The sequence below is a fragment of the Aethalodelphis obliquidens genome, unplaced genomic scaffold, assembly GCF_003676395.1.
Source record: "Aethalodelphis obliquidens isolate GAN/ISIS:26980383/991018 unplaced genomic scaffold, ASM367639v1 scaffold63, whole genome shotgun sequence".
NCBI classification, from domain to species: Eukaryota; Metazoa; Chordata; class Mammalia; order Artiodactyla; family Delphinidae; genus Aethalodelphis; species Aethalodelphis obliquidens.
The window spans coordinates 4,925,819-4,943,935 of NW_020838007.1; the positions used below are offsets into that span (position 1 = coordinate 4,925,819).

Below are 18,117 nucleotides of genomic sequence, written 5' to 3' on the forward strand. Positions count from 1 at the left end.
GTTCATTACACTTTGTTTTAATCATGTTTGGATTAGCAAAACCTGAAGCATGTGTCGTTGTCTTTACGAAAATCAAGTACTCGAATTGCTGAGAATTAAACTAACCAGGGGATGGAGGCAACACAAATTCACTGTTTTCTTTTTTATTTCAGTTTTATTTAGTAAAAATAGTTAGCTTATCACGCTAGATAGAGCTATCATCACAGCTTTAGTCTAGGCAGACTGGGTCCCTACAAACCTCTCTCCTGGCAGAGGAAGTTCAACACCCAGTGTCTCTGGGGGAAGCCAAAATGTTCACATACAATGCATCAAATTCAGATCTTAGAACAAAACAGTGAGATCATATAGACCTGGCTACATCCTTAAGTTAAAGTCTAGAACTAAAACAAACAGGGACGCTGTGGAAAATGTGAAGAATTCTAACCCTCCTCATCATATGAAAATGTTACTAAAATGGTAATAGTAGAAATAATGACAAAAACAACAGAAAAGGTAACAATAAACAATAATAAGGGAATTCCCTGGCAGTCCAGAGGTTAGGACTCCGAGCTTCTACTGCAGGCGGCACGGGTTCGATCCCTGGTTGGGGAACTAAGATCTTGCAAGCCATGAGGCATGGCCAAGTAAATAAATGAATGAATTAATTTTGAAAAATATTAAAACCATTTAGCCCAAAGACATCTAGAGTCAGGGGTGTAACTGTACTCTGTACAGGAGATTTGATTTAAATATTCATGAGTGGGTGCTCCCTCAAATGTGCATCTCCCTATTATTTTTCCCTCAATTCTACTCTGGTTGAATAAATACCACCTTGATCACCACAAGTGAATGACATAAATTAAATTATGACACTGAGAACAGACTTAACCACACAGTTGTGACAGCCTTTTACACACAGACATTCAGGATGGAGGACTTGAACTGCATAGACATTTTTAAAATGCATCTTACCTAATATCTGAGAGGTCGCACTTGTTTCCAGCGATAGCCATCACAATGTTTTCTGGACCATGTTCTTTCAGTTCTTTCACCCATTTCTTCAAGGTATGAAATGAATCCTAAACCAAAAGTGTAAATCAATCTTGGGAAAGACCCATCAGTGTAATATCTGAACCATGTAGAAATACAAACCCAATATAATTTAATGAAGAAAAATATCTTCAGGGGGCACACAAAGGTTAACATACTCCCCCAACCTTGGCACAAAATTTAATATTAGCTAAGTTATACTTACAGAGCCTGTAAAAAGTTCCCCTTCTAAAATGGAAATTTGAAGTTAAGATAATCATATTAGTAATTTTCTTTTATAAATAACATTAATGTTAGCCTTACCTCAACTTGAGTGAGACAAAGCTATAGGACTGAACCAATGTTCATGCTTAATCAGAAAAGAAAAAATATATACATACATACACACACACGCGCATAAACGCACGCTTTAGAGTCCTATTTTCCTAACTGCTCTTCCCTCACAATGACCTCCAGGAAACAGCCAAGGTAGCCACTCCATTTAGGAAGCAGTGGTCAGGAACTCACGGATGGTCACAGCATCGAATTAGTTAAAGCAGTTAACTAAGTTCAGTTAAGCAGGTCCTCAACGCTGAGTTCCAGGAGTGGGGGAAATGCCAGCAGACCACTGCCGTTATTCATTGATGGGTATCTTGGGTCCTCAAAATGATAACTAAAAATACATTCATCCCACATGCACGCAGACACACTATACATATATAAACATCATCCTTGGCGTTTCAAGTTGTATGATTGAAACATTAATAGGAAATAAGTATCTATAACCATCAAACATGCAAAATTTAAAAGTAATTTTCCTTTTCCTAAAAATCGGACATTCTGGAGACCAGTATTAGCAGGCATAACCTTGCCCTTACAAACAGTCAATTTTAAAAGCGAATGATCATTGTTTATTTAATTTAGCAGGTAGATTTGAAAGGCTTAGCTACATATAGATGAGAGAAACTCAAAATTTGGTGTTCACTCACCCCAACCAGCATACTGTGGAATCTCACCCCAGGCAGCTGGTGAGACTCACTGATGTCTCTGCCTTGGTCTTTCTAGGGGGATCGCCATAAAGGGCACCTAAATTCTAAAGGGGACCTTCTTACCTGTTTGGTAATATCATACACTATGACAGCTGCTGCGGATCCACGATAGTACATGGGAGCCAGTGAATGAAACTGTTTAGGAACAATGGATAGTTTTAGGCCAAAGTGAACATACTTTATGCAACCCCAAATTAAACATAAAATGATCACCCTACATCATCCCCATAGGATCCCTAGAATTTCCCCAGAATTCAGATCCGATGATAAATTTTCCTCCTCAATGGCACACTCCCTTGTAGTTTATAAACCATGAGATTCATTCTTGGGAAAAGCCAAAAATAAACGTTATTTTCAATGTTGCTATCCTATGAATTTTCTTTTCCCTACCGCTCATCATTTATCTAATATGGTGGACCCAGGGCAATCTCATTAGGATGATACAGCGATAAGATGTTTGCCAAGGGAAGGAAAAGGCGAGACTGGCACAAATCACACCACCCGGGCCTGGCTGCTAAGGAAAAGCCCCGCAGCAAGGGCATCTCGGCCCCCGCCCTCGGGTCTGGAAGGCTGCCGTCCCACAAATTCACAACAAATGGTGAGAGAGATGAGCTTCGTTCCAAATGTGACAGAGCAAGTGCTGCTGGTCATGAGAATCATTCATCCCCAAGCAGGACAGATACGTATCCTGGGGATACATACAGATTTTATGTATATTTTGAAGACTATATCTTTAAATATATTTGAATATATCTGAAGCACATATCACAGAGGTGTTTTGAAAGACAATAAGAAAAAGATAACTCAGCTCAATAGAAAATTGAACACAGGATATATAGAGATGGATAAATCACAGAGGAAGAGTAATAAACTGTCAATAAATATTTTAAAATATGTTCAATGATAATAAAAGAAATGAAAATAAAAGCAATGATAGGGTATTCATTAATTTATTAAGTATTGAAAAGATTGATCATATCCAGGGGTTGGTGTGGGTTTGGGGCAGGAGGCACTCATACACTACACAGGAAGGTATTTTAAGACCTGTTTATGGAAAGATGCTCAACCCCACTAACCATCAGGGAACTGCAAATCAAAACCACATGAGATATCACCTCGCACCTGTTAGAACAGGTATTATTAAAAAGACAAGAAATACCAAGTGTTGGCAGGGATATGGAGAAAAGGGTACCCTCATACGTTGTTGTCTGGAATGTAAATTGGTGTAGCCACTATGGAAAACAGTATGGAGGTTGCTCAAAAGATTAAAAATAGAACTACTAAATGGTCCAGCAATTTCTTTTCTGGATATTTATCCGAAGAAAACAAAAACACTAACTTGAAAAGATATATTCGCCCTCATGTACACAACGGCATTATTTACAAAAGCTAAGACATGGAAAAACTACCAGTGTCCATCAACTGATAAATGGATCATCAATAAGATATGATACACACACACACACGCATACACACTCACATACACACACACACAGGAATATTATTCAGCCATAAAAAAGAATGAAATCTTGCCATTTGCAATACCACGGAGGGAACTTGAGGGCATCATGCTAAGTGAAGTAAGTCAGTCTGAGAAAGATAAATACCATATTATCTCACTTACATGTGGATCTAAAAACAAAAACTGAATTCACAGATACAGAGGGCAAACTGGAGGTTGCCGAAGGCCGTGGGTAGGGGTGGGCATAATAGGTGAAGGTGGTCAAAAGGTACTAATTTCCGGGCTTCCCCGCCAATGCAGGGGACACGGGTTTGAGCCCTGGTCTGGGAAGATCCCACGTGCCGCGGGGCAACTAGGCCCGTGCGCCACAACTACTGAGCCTGAGCTCTAGAGCCCACGAGCCACAACTACTGAAGCCCGCGTGCCTAGAGCCCGTGCTCTGCAACAAGAGAAGCCACCGCAATGAGAAGCCCGCGCACCGCAACGAAGAGTAGCCCCCGCTCTCCGCGACTAGAGAAAGCCCCACGCAGCAACGAAGACCCAACGCAGCCAAAAATAAATAAGTTTATATAAAAAAAAAAGGTACCAACTTCCAAGTATAAAATAAATAAGGCAGGGGAGGGAATCAATAGCATAGTGACTATAGTTGATAATACTGTATTGTATATTTGTAAGTTCCTAAGAGAAAAGATCTTAAAAGTTCTCATCACAAGAAAAAAGAATTGTAACTGTGCAGTGACGAATGTTACCTAGGATGTGAACTAGACTGTTTGTGGTGATCATTTCACAATACATACAAACACCGAATCAGTATGTTGTAAACCTGAAACTAACATAATGTGGTATGACAATTATACATCAATTTTTTTAAAAAGTCAAGTACATAGAAGCAAAGAACAGAGTGGGGGTTAGCAGGAACTGAGGGCGCTGGGTAGGGGTGACTGGGAACACACTGATCAAAGGGGACGAGGCTGCAGCTATGTGGGTAGGTCTAGAGATGGAATATACAGCGTGATGACTGTGGTTGATAATACCTGAACCTGGAAATTTGCCAAGAGAATAGTTCATGTTCTCACCACTTAAAAAGGGTAACTATGTGAAGAGAAAATATGCTAATTAGCTTGACTGCAGTAATCATTTCACTACGTATACATACATCAAATCATCGTGTTGCACACCTTAAACATATACAATTTTTATTTTTTTAAAAAAAAGAGATCTTCTTTCAAAGCTACTGTTGGTAACATATAACAAAAAGTTGAAATGTGCGTATCGTTTGACCCCAAAGTTCCACTTTTGTGATCGTCACACAAAGATCCTCAGCCCTATGTGGTAAATGGGAGAAAAAGATTCAAAACAACCCAAAGGCTCATCATAGAGAATTCATTAACGTTGTATGTATATCATGGAAATGCCACAACCATTAAAATGATGGTGAGGATTTTTATTTATAGGAAAAGATATCCTTGACATACCGTTAAATGAAAACAACAGTCTCAGAGCAGCAGACGCAGCATAATATAATTTTGGGTAAAATGCGTCTGGGTGGGTCCACGTGTATAAGCGTAACATAATGTTTCTCAAAATGTTAACAGTGGGATTTCGCATCGCGTGTACCTTTTCCTCATAAGAGTCTGTACTGTATAAATTTTTATGATGATTTTTAAATGATTTTTAAATTTTCTAAAAGCAGCCATATTTCAGCCATAAAAAATAATGAAATAATGTTCAGCAACATGGAGGGATCCAGAGATTATCATACTGAGTGAATGTAAATCAGACAAAGACAAATATCATATGATATCACTTATATGTGCAATCTAAAAGATTGATACAAATGAACTTACTTACAAAACAGAAATAGACTCACAGACATAGAAAACAGACTTATGGTTACCAAAGGGGAAAGGTGGGGGGAAGGGATAAATTAGGAGTTTGGGATTAACATATATACACTATTATATATAGAACAGACAATCAACAAGGACCTACTGTACAGCACAGGGAACTCTACTCCATATTCTGTAATAAACTATGTGGGAAAAGAATCTGAAAAAGAATGGATATATGCATATGTACAACTGAATCACTTTGCTGTACACCTGAAACTAACACAACATTGTAAATCAACTACACTCCAATATAAAATAAAAATAAAATTTAAAAACAGAAAAAGAAATAAAAATAAAAAGCAGCCCTGGTGGCACAGTGGTTGAGAGTCCGCCTGCCGATGCAGGGGACACGGGTTCATGCCCTGGTCCGGGAAGATCCCACATGCTGCGGAGCGGCTGGGCCCGTGAGCCATGGCCGCTGAGCCTGCGCGTCCAGAGCCTGTGCTCCGCAACGGGAGGGGCCACAACAGTGAGAGGCCCGCGTACCACCAAAAAAAAAAAAAAAAGTAGCCATATTTACTGGGAAGTCGGGGGGAGGGGGTAGCAGGGAGAGAAAGTTCGGATCCTGATGTTTTTCTGGCAAACAACAAAACCATCGTTCATTTTTACTTCCCGTGCAATACTTTTCATTGAATCAACACTGGCCAAGATGAAATGATCCTATTTGGAAACTGGAAGCACACCCAAAGCCGAGGATTCCTTCTACTGCAGGATGCTAGTGTGGCCTCACCAGAGTGTGCAAAGAAGCAGGCCACCCACCCCAGCCCCACGGCCCTCGTGCAATCTCCACCTTGATGAGAAACTGCCCTGCTCCTGTGTGGCTTTCGGAAAAGGGAACGGGTTGGATGGAGCTCAGGATGGACCCAGGAGTTCCCAGCTGGAGGACCATGGCCGCTGACCGGGAGTCACTGAGGACAGAGCCTTTCCATAGGCACTGGCTGCCCAGCTCTGTGTTTGTTGTCCTTGTCAGGCATCAGAAATCTATTTTTAGTCCATCCTTTGGCAACCCACTCCAGATGCAGAAACCAAAATCAGAATTCCTGCCGTAAAGGAGAAAAAAGCCATGTATTTTTTAAAACATTCCTGCTTTGCTAATGGAAAGGAATACATAGAAAGTGTCCTTTTAGCCCAATTATATAAAATGTCTATTTTTCCAAAATAGCCTCCGTCTAAGAATGGTCCACTTACACACTCGAAGCAGGAGAGTCAGTACAAAATGTATACACAAAGAGGAGCCAATCGTGGATTTTCTAAGACAGAACTCGTTTTCAGCTGTAACACCGTGAAGTAAATCTGAAACGGTCACTACTGTGCAGGTCGCGTGAATTATTTACCAGAGCTTTGTATATAAGGCATTACTTGCTCTTTCCTTCCTCCAAATGGAATCATTTTGAAATAACTCTGTTGATGAAGCCACTTAAACTTTATTACCAGGGACCTGGGGGTTTTAATGAGTTAAAGTTCGTGTCTCAGTTCCAAAACCCAGTAATGCGTTGGCCAAAGGATAATGTTTGTGGAGGACAAAAAGATAAATCATGTCTGGCCTACAATGTGTATACTTTTCCCCTACAAATATAAAACAAAGGCCACAATCAGCCTCAACACTCAATATGACATCATTCCATTTCCGTGGGGTTGGAATTAAGACTGGTGAAACACTCTCATAAAAGATTCTTCTAGAAACAAAGTTCTCAATCACAGGAGGTTGATAAAACTTTTTTAAAAATCTCACCTTGAAAGGTTATTTGAAAATCAATACAATAGGTGCCAATTCAAAATCCCTTCTTCCCTAACTATCCAACAAAATATCAAGAATGCCAGATTAAAGTGTTCAGATCATTCTCAGGGGACATTTGTTCAGAAGAAGCACAGGCATTGTTAACAGTCAATCTGTCCCTCAAAAGAAGAGGCCGTTTGGGCTTCCCTGGTGGCGCAGTGGTTGAGAGTCCGCCTGCCGATGCAGGGGACACGGGTTTGTGCCCCAGTCCGGGAAGATCCCACATGCCACGGAGCGGCTGGGCCCATGAGCCATGGCCGCTGAGCCTGCGCGTCCGGAGCCTGCGCTCCGCAACGGGAGAGGCCACATCAGTGAGAGGCCCGTGTACTGCAAAAAAAAAAAAAAAAAGAAGAAGAGGCTGTTTATGTCCATGTGTGTGACTGTTTGTTTGTAATTGCTGGATGTCTACAGGGTAAGGGCAAGGCAATGGCCTTCTCTGAGCTTCTAAGACCCTCAGCTTTCGCAGGTGCAAAGTGCTGCTCCCACTTCCAGCAACGGGCAAAATGATAAGTGGGCATGACCTTTCTGGAAAGCATCTGGACAATGTATTTAGAAAGTCTTACCTAAATGTCCATCGAGAGAGGAGTGGATAAAGAAGATGTGGTACATATATACAATGGAATATTAGCCATAAAGAAGAATAAAATAATGCCATTTGTAGCAACATGGATGGACCTAGAGATCATCATACGAAGTGAAGAAAGTCAGACAAAGACAAATATCATATGATATCGCTCATATGTGTAATCTAATTTTTAAAAATGATACAAATGAACTTATTTACTAAACAGAAACAGACAGACAGAGAAAACAAACTTATGGTTACCAAAGGGGAAATGTTGGGGGGGAAGGATAAATCAGGAGCTTGGGATGAACACATGCACGCTACCATGTATAAGATAGATAACCAACAAGGACCTACTGTATAGCACAGGCAACTCTACCCAATATTCTGTGATAACCTACATGAGAAAAGAATCTAAAAAAGATTGAAAATATGTATATGTACAGCTGAATCACTTTGTTGTACACTTGAAACTAACATAACATTGTAAATCAACTATACTCCAATAAAATTAAAATTTTTTTAAAAGTCTTGAAACATTCATATGCTCTGACTCAACAATTCCACTTCTGAAGGGGCTGATCAGAGGTGGCCTCAAAGAAACCAGAATTCATTCTAGAATCATCAGTAATGCTGAAAACTTGTAATCAACCTCCATGTCTAACCATCGGGGACTGGTAACATAACTTTGGCTTAGCCGTGTGATGGAATACTGGGCAGGAATTACACTCAAGTTTCTGAAAATTTTGAAATGGCACGTGAGGCAAGATGGCTTAGTATTTCCCAAAGAAGTGTTTTCTGCAGAACCCTGTGCCCCTGAAGTACTTTTTGGGAAAAAGGTTTCTCGGTCATGTAAGTTTGAGAAACTCTACACATTACAATGTTCCCCTGGAGGTTTACGGAGTTTTATTAGTACATGAAAGGCTCTGAAAATTTCTGTAGTAAAGGAACCTATTTATTTTGCTTTCAACTCCGAATTTTTAATTTACTTTTTACCTTTTTTCAAGTAATATTTATTAACATCTAGGGACCTAGTGAGTGTCCTGAGGACCCACCTTAGGGGCACAGGATGAAGACCCAAGACAGGGTGTTGACCTGCGTCTGGCTCTGTGCCGGTTTGGGGGTGGCGGTGGCAGGGCGTGGGTGGTGACAGCTCAGGCTTTCCCAGCTCTGTGAGGACACTCACGGTTTAAGGTGAGACAGGCTCTGCATGGAACCTCCTTCCCCTGCCCTGCTCTTGCCGTACCTGCGAAACAAAGCTCCCTTCTTCCCATCGCACAGCATCCTTTGTGTGCCTACACACACACACACACACACACACACACTCACTCAGCACACAGGCAGAAAGTGTTACTCCAGGAAACCTAATCCTTTAGACCACCCAGTCTGCTTCAGGCAAAATTCCTTACATGCAGGTTGGTGGTGGCATAAATTCCAAAGCAGCAAAATTCTGCACATCAAGGATGAGCAGTGGCGGAAAATACACGAAATTTCCAAACAAGGATGGGCCCCAGCTGGGCTCGCTCTCCCCAGATGAGTAACCCAAGCCAGAGGGCTATGGCGTCGGGTCCTGGAGCCCCAGGGATTGGTTGTTTTAGGATTTTCGGAGAACGCTCTGTCCCTGGTGAGATGCTTCCACGCAGCCTGGGAGCCAGTGCTGGTCTGTCTCGGGGGCCAGCGCTCGAGCAGAAATTCTCACCCTCCCCCAGAACAGCAGGGCCACGCACACTCAAGGGCAGAAGCCAAAATACATCCCGAGGTCCCTCAGGATTCAAACAAAGAGGGAAGTGGTAGAGGAAAATTCCTGACATTCCGACATTCTCAGCTGGCAAAAGTTGAATGGAAAAACCACTACTGAATGTACTTTCTGTGTCATTCAGAAGAGCGTTTCTAAGATTTACACAGACCCTCTCTCTCCACAGAAAAGCAGAGGCCTATTTAATATGCCTACTCAGATGTCCTAAAATCTGATAATACGTAAAGTTTAACAGAAAAGCCTATTAAAATGGTTATTTCTGAATAATGCCATTACAGGCAAACCATCACTTGTTTCCATATTTCCTAATTATTTTTAAAAAAAATTTTAAGAGGATACACTACTTTTGCAATGAGAGGGGATTTTTCCCCCCTCTGCTTTCTTTTTTCTTTTAATGTGCCAGTTAATGTCAAAGGGCTTCCTCTGCATTCGGAGATCAAAGGGTTAAAGCAAAAGTCCCAGGAGGAAGCTGCGGTTTAGGGTCGCCTGACAAGGTGCGTGCAAACCTTCTGTAGCAGAAAATGATATGACCAAATCCAAATGTCTTTCCACAAAAATGGTGTCGGCATGGGAGTAAGGGGAAGAGGATCAGTGTGTTTTAAAAGACAAGGTCGTGAGCTGGCCTATTCTGATCCCTAGAATAATGTGTAAGACAGAAGTCGAGGTTTCGAAGCGCTGTAGCAATTCACGTTTCTCCCACCCATGAAAAACCCAACCACGGGGACCCTCAGCTCTCAGTCCAGTTGGCTGGCACGAGGGGGTGGGGAGCGGTCCTATAAGTGCAGAACCACGTGTGCCCCACTTGCCCCTAAATCATCGGAGGAAAAGCGGTGATGGGGTCACGTCTCCCTCTCTCTCCTCCAGGCTCTGCGTCCTCGGCCCTCTGAGCTTCAATGTCCCATCGTGGAGGCGAGTCCCCCGCGGAGTGGGACCACAGAGCATCACCCGGGATCGTACCCGAGCTGGTGACCCCGCACTCACAGGGGCCGGCCACCCCGGTGCCAGCAAAGCTGGCCCCCGATGCAGCCATGGGGAAACCTGCCCCCCCGCCCCGTGCATCGCCTTCCTGAGCCCAGCTCGGCCTCCCGTGACCCACTGTCCCAAAGCTTCCATCAGTGCATTTAGATGTGGCCATGGCCTCCACGCTGGCTGCACAGCGGGGGCTGGGGGATGCTATCTTTTACTGCTGGGTTGTGATATTTGTTTACGTACACTGTCGAATCTTTTTTTTTTTTTTTTTTTTGCAATATGCGGGCCTCTCACTGTTGTGGCCTCTCCCGTTGCGGAGCACAGGCTCCGGACGCGCAGGCTCAGTGGCCATGGCTCATGGACCCAGCCGCTCTGCGGCATGTGGGATCTTCCCGGACCGGGGCACGAACCCGTGTCCCCTGCATGGGCAGGCGGACTCTCAACCTCTGCGCCACCAGAGAAGCCCCTCGAATCTATTTTTAACTTTTTATCGTGGAAATTTTCAAACACACACACAAGAAGGGAGCAGAGTATAAAGCACGTCGGTGCTGTTATCCCCCAGACTCAGCACCCCTGACCCACGGCCCCTAATATCCGCCCCCCCCTTACCGCCCAGCCCACCCCCACCACTGGAGTCCAATGCAGCAAACGCTTGACATCATATCATGTTAACTGTAAAGCAGAAGGATTTTTCTTCAAATATAAGTCAAATTGTGTCACCTTCCTGTTCCACATCTGTCTAACTTAGCATAAAATCCACCCCCTGGACTGTGGTGTCTAAGGCCCTCATCGCTGGGGCACCAGGCCTGAACCTGCAGCCACAAGGAGTCCCAGGTTTTTCCCCCAGCGGGACCCTCCTCCACCCACACCCACATGGCTCGCCCCCTCCTTCATTCACACATTTCTCAGGTGCCACCTGCTCCGAGAACCTTCGGTGACCCCCTATCTGGGCAGCAGCAGGAACTCAACAAACATTCGGAGACAGAACCCACAGGATGAGCCTATAACCCTGTGCAGGCAGGCTAGACAGGGGGATGGGGTGGGGGGGTGTTCCCATTTTACAGATGAGAAAGCTGAGGCTCCGGATGATTACGTAAATTGCCCACAGACACACTGCTCTTAAAAGACCTTGAACACAGGTCTTCTGACCCCAAATTCCACACTTTTTCCACTCATCAGCTGATTCTCTGAAATGAAGCATTGCTTACAGAGATGAAGATACGGGTTGGCACTAACTTTACTCATTCATTCATCAGCTATCACCTGGACACCTGACACGTGACAGGGACCGTTCTAAGCCATGGAGACTCAGGGATGGTAGGTAGGATAACAGCCCCCAAAGGTTTCCACCTAATCCCTGGACCTGTGGTGATGTTACGGTGCACAGCGACGGGCATTGGGTTCCTGGCCAGCTGATCCTGGGATGGACAATTACCCTGGGTTACCAGGTGAGCCCAGTGTCATCACAAGGGTCCTCTCACATGGAAGAGGGAGGCAGGAGAGTCAGAGAAACTTGAAGATGCTCTGCTGCTGGCTTTGAAGATGGACGAAGAAGCCACAAACCAAAGACTGTGGGCGGACTCTGTAAAAGGCCAGGAAACGGATTCTCCCCAGAGCCTCTGCAAAGGAACCTGCCCAGACCTGTGAGAGCGTGAGCCCGGGTTGTTTGAAGCCACAGGAAACAGAGAAGGTGAAGAAGACAGACAAATCCCTGTCCTCCAAAGCGCACATTTTCCTTGGAGTGGAGGGTGGAAGCGCCGCCTTCAGAGGGGCTGTTCTGGAGATAAAGGCACACAGGGTGAGGTCCCTCTCAGAGGACACTCCTCTGTCCCCGTGTAGACACGACCTGCTCTCTGCCCCAGGTTGCCTGAGAGTCACAGAGGGAAACTGGACTCAACCCAAGTGGCATAGACCATGCCTCACAATTAGAAGTCACTTAGGGTGTCACGTCCCAGACTAGATACACACGGTAAAAGTCCAACTATCGAAGCATCTTCACCTAGAGGAATCACATCCCTCCACAGGACAGGGAGATGCCCTCTGGGGAACAAAGGAAGATAGTGGGGTCTGTCATGATGGGGAGGATGCAGAGGGCAAGGGGCTGGGTCCCTTTCAGACCAGCTCAGGGCTGAGACTCCCGCACCCAACTCCTGGATCCCCACTCCCCATCCCCTTCCCCACTTCCAGTGTCCCATCCCACTGGCCGAGGGCAGAGACGTTTACAGTGTTTCCCGAAGGATCTATTATTTTAGTACATGGACGTGTCCTTCCTCTTGCTCTCCTGTCAGCAGCATCTCTGACACACAGGAGGGCAATTCTGCACCTAAAGTCCTATTTTCCTCAATGACACCAACACCCACACACTGAACAACTCTGGGGACCAGGTCTATGAGCAACTAGCTCTGTCCCCTCTCCCACACCACTGTCAGGCTCTTTTCCTGTAGTTTCTGCCGCCAGATAACTGCCCCTCTTGGGCTGTACCACTTTTAACTAAAGGAGACTCCTGGGGCTTCTTCTAAGAGGAGCCACTAACAAAGAACGAAATAATGTCATGTGCAGCAACGTGGATGGACCTAGCGACTGTCATAGAGAGTGAAGTAAGTCATAGACAGGTATCACATGATAGTCCTTATATGTGGAAACTCAAAAAAATGGTACAAACCATCTTATTTACAAAACATAATTAGAGTCACAGATGTAGAAAACAAACTTATGGTTACCAGGGAGGGAAAGGGGAGGGGAGGGCCAAATTGGAAGATTGGGATTGACATATAAACACTACCATATATAAAATAGATAACTAATGAGAACCGACTGTATAGCACAGGGAACTCTACTCAACGCTTTGTAATGGCCTATATGGGAAAAGAATCTAGAAAAGAGTGGATATATGTATATGTATAACTCATTCACTTTGCAGTACAATAGAAACTAACACAACATTTTAAATCAACTCTACTCCAATAAAAATTTTAAAAAATAAAAATAAAAATAAATAAATAAGTTAGAGGAGCTGCTGTGACCCGGCTCCGTCGACAGCTGTTGATCTCATATTAATAGCACACAGCACATCTGCAGGTTTCTAAGCTGTCTTCTTCCCACAAAACCTTCATCCAGTTTTCCTTTCTGGGAGCGTTCTTGGTGGGTGATGGAGCGAGGGAGTAGTTCCCTTATTCGGACCTCGAATGTGACAACAATGTGACAGCATTGTTCTCTGGGGGAGGGGGGTGCATGTACTCTATCTCCTCCCACTGAAGGGAGACCCCCATGGAAGTTTGCGAGGAGGCGCCCCAGGGTGGAGCGCCCCAGCAGTGCTCCAAGTGTGTGCTCCGCGCTGGGAGCTGGGCCTCTCTTTCCAGGGGCTGCAAGGCGAGCGGGGGAGAAAACAAAGAGCAGCTCATTTGGAGCCTGTAAGAGGCCTCTTTCTTCAAGGATTCCTGAAGGTCAAAATTTCCTCTGACTGTAGCTGCAGCCTATGAATAGTGAACCACTTTCCTGACCATGGACTCCAGGGCCCTGAGAAAGAAGGAACGAGAGCAGACAGGTTTCTTTTGATGTTTGTAAACGAGCCTGAACTTGACCTCAGATACTTGCTGTCTTCAGTTCTCTTTTCCTTCTCAAGGACCCATTCAGACCCAGCAGTGAGGCCACGGCATTCTCAGCTGCATCCCAGCACCCGACCTCCAACCACCTAAGTTTCCAAATGATGGGAGACTGGTAGGTGCTGGCGGAAGTCAGCCGCAGTAGGGGAACCAGCAGTACCGCTAACCAGCCCGGGCACCCAAGTCTTCACAACGGCACCCATGAAGCCGTCAGCTCCTGGGGCCTCAGTGGCTTTTCCTTCTTCAGGCACCCGGGGCTCAAGGAAAACCCCCGACAGAAGGAGCAGGTAAAGATTAAACAAACCCGGGTGGTGCCAATATAGCTCTTTAGTATATCTTTTCTGGAATCTTTTAAATCTCTCACAATTGGGGGAAAAAAAAAAGTCTGTGCGCTTACTAGGAAAGTGACCATAAGCCTTTTGAATCAATGGGTTTCAGAATATTATCGCATTATCATTAGCAGTATGTATTAAGTCATAAAGTCTGGTCTTGGGTTAGATAATATTGCTGAAATAAAACTAACTCAGCTGCAAATACTACTACTTTGACGACTGATTCCTTCTTTTAAAAAAATATATTTAGTCAAACACCATAAATTTCAAGTCTAATAATGGTTTGGTACATTGTAAGTGATAACCTCACAAATATGACCTTGTTTATGGTACTACATGAAGTTACTACAGGGACCACATTTAAACATTTAAAAGGTTTAATACTTTATTCAACATTTTTTCTTTAGGTGCTACTGTGAGGTCAAGACTGCACTTCCAAATCGCGAGTAATCTCCAGAAAGATGAAAGACAGCGTGAAACTCACTTATCACTTATAATTTAAAGGCTTAAGGAGCAGGCAACCTCAAACTCACTATGGATTCAATACAATCCCTATCAAAATCCTAACTGGAGTTTTTTCGATAAACATTTACAAGCTGATCCTACAATTCATGTGGAAATGCAAGGGACCCAGAGGAGCCAAAAGAACCTTGAAAAAGAAATACAAAGTTGGAGGACTCATACTTCCCAATTTCAAAGCTTACTACAAAGCGACAGGAAAATTTTAGATCAAAGGAATAGGACCGAGAGTCAGGAATTAAACCCTCACACGTGTGGCCAACTGATCTTCAACACAGGTGCCAAGACAACTAACTGGGCAAAGAATAGTCTTCTCAATTGTGTGTATGATACTGACATACAAAGAATGAAGCTGAATTCCTTTCTTACCAAGATACACAAAAAGTAACAACAAATGATCAGAGAGCTAAATGTAAGAACTAAGACTATAAAACTCTCAGATGAACATACAGGAGTAGATCCAGTGACCCTGAGTTAGGCAAAGACAAGTGTTGGCGAAAATGTGGAGAGATCGGAACCTCATGCATTGCTGGCAGGAATATAAAATGGTGCAACCACTTTGGAAAACAGCTTGGCAGCTCCTCAGAATGCTAAACTTAAGAGTCACGACCAATTTCACCCCGAGATACATACCCAAGAGATTTTTTAAAATGCATCTGCACAAAACCCTGTACAAGAATGTTCACAGCATTATTTATTCATAAAAGCCAAAAAGTGTAAAAACCCAACCGTCCATCGACTGATGGATGGATAAACAAAATGTAGTAATCCATACGATGGAACATAAACAGCCGTAAGGAGGAAGTACTGACCCAGCTACAACACGGATGAACCTTGACGACATGATGCTCAGTGAAAGAAGACAGAAAACCCACAGACTGCATGAGTCCATTTATATGAAATGTCCAGCTTAGGAAAACCTAGAGACTGAAATTAGCCGAGGGCTGGGGGATTTGAGGGGAGGCTATTTTTTAGTCTGTATGTGTGTTCTTCAATTTCATCCTTAAAAAGCATAAAACAATGAGCTTGATTTCAGAAGCCAGTCTATCCAACTTCAGATGTTTGCAGAGGACTGGAGAGTTTTTATGCTAATAACGGAATCATCAACTCGCCTTTGTGGAGTCTGTGACTGTGGTTCAATTGAAACCAAAATTACACAAATGCAACCGTTACGGCTCAGGCAGCCTACTAGGAAAGACAGACAGCTGTAACACTGACTCTAACCAAATGAAACAAAAGAATAAGATGAGGGCTTCCCTGGTGGCGCAGTGCTTAAGAATCCGCCTGCCAAAGCAGGGGACACGGGTTCGAGCTCTGGTCCGGGAAGATCCCACATGCCATGGAGGAACTAAGCCCGTGCACCACAACTACTGAGCCTGCGCACTTAAGAGCCCGCGAGCCACAACTACTGAAGCCCGCGTGCCACAACTACTGAAGCCTGCACACCTAGAGCCCGTGCTCCGCAACAAGAGAAGCCACCACAATAAGCCTGCGCACCGCAACAAAGAGTAGCCCCTGCTCGCCGCAACTAGAGAAAGCCCACGTGCAGCAACAAAGACCCAACACAGCCAAAAATAAATAAATTAAATTAATTAATTAATTTTTTAAAAAAGAATAAGATGATGCTAATATTTTTCCAGGTTAGATTCTTAAAATAATGCTGCTCTGATGGATCAGACCAAGAGAAGGAAGCCTGACATTTTCCCAAGATACTGACATTTTCAATGGCGTTATTCTATAGATTGTGATTGTGTTTTAAAGCAGGCACAGAAGGATCTAGAAGCACACATCTAGAAAGTGAAGGTTGCATCTCACATTGTGATATTTAATAGCAATGAGGATATGCTGGTCCCCAGTTTAAGTGAAAAAACAAAGGAGGAAATCAAAGGACACTCGGAGGGAAGGAATGACGTGTTGATACCGTGGGACAGAAGTCTCATCTCCCCTCACAAATTCTGACGATGGGACGACAGACCTGGGCAGATAAGCTCCTTTCTCTTCCCGGGGTTCTCCCTGAGCTGCAGCTCCTGAGTGCATCCTTCTAGGGGCTTTGCTCACCTACCGCTGGTCCTCTTCACAGATCAGCATGGAGCGGAAACCAGCACCCACGCGAACAGGGCAGGGTGGAAACCCCAAAAGCCCCCACCGAGCTCCAACACAGGCACTCTTCCCTCGCAACACCCCTCTGGGGAGCAGGAAAGTAAATGCACAAATCTCGAAAATGGTAAGCTGTTAACAAATTGGATTCAACAATCAATTGGAAATGGTTACATTTCTTTTAGACCATTTTTCTTACAGAGGCACTCGGTGGATTACCATTTGCCATTGAAAGAACTAGAGGATGCCCATCATATATGGCTGAACTAAAAGCAAAATTAAGACAATAGATTAAGAAAGGATGCACTCTTACACCCAGACAAAACTCTAGTTTGAAAAGATACATGCACCCCTATGTTCATAGCAGCACTATTCACAATAGCCAAGACATGGAAGCAACCTAAATGTCCATCAACAGAGGAATGGATAAAGAAGATGTGGTACATATATACAATGGAACATTACTCAGCCACAAAAAAGAATGAAATAATGCCATTTGCAGCAACATGGATGGACCTAGAGATTATCATACTAAATCAAGTCAGAAAGAGAAAGCCAAACGCCATATGATATCACTTATATGTGAAATCTAAAGTACGACACAAATGAACATATCTATGAAACAGAAACACACTCACAGACAGAGAACAGACTTGTGGTTGCCAATGCGGGGTGCGCAGGGAAGGACTGGGAGTTTGGGATTAGCAGAGGCAAACTATTATATATAGGATGGATAACAAGGTCCTACTGTACAGCACAGGGAACTATATTCAATATCCTGTGATAAACTGTAATGGAAAAGAATATATATATGTATAAGTGGGTCACTTTGCTATACAGCAGAAATCAACACAACACTGTAAATCAACTATACTTCAATACAATTTAAAACAAAAAAAGAATGAATACACTCTTATACAAGGACAGGAGAACCGGGATCCCTTTACATCTTCGGTGCCCAGAGGGAAAAACAAACTTTCAAGAGTACGAATCTGTGCCACACGTATAACGCAGGATTAGTACCGGCAGTAAGTAGCGCATCGACGGAAGTGCCGTGTGTGCCAGGCAGACACAGACTTGCTCTAATTT

The 18,117-nt window shown here is 43.9% G+C and overlaps 1 protein-coding gene across 2 annotated transcripts in view; it reads right to left on the minus strand.

Moving 5' to 3' along the window:
• Positions 1 to 18,117, minus strand: part of RAB31 (RAB31, member RAS oncogene family) — a 113,228-nt gene that overhangs the window by 46,179 nt on the left and 48,932 nt on the right. For both annotated transcript variants that reach the window (XM_027088846.1, XM_027088847.1), the window contains exons 4-5: positions 2,121 to 2,192; positions 952 to 1,058 (exon numbers count right to left, since the gene is read on the minus strand). In XM_027088846.1, the coding sequence (XP_026944647.1) occupies positions 952 to 1,058; positions 2,121 to 2,192 (179 nt within the window). The remainder of the gene's footprint in view (positions 1 to 951; positions 1,059 to 2,120; positions 2,193 to 18,117) is intronic.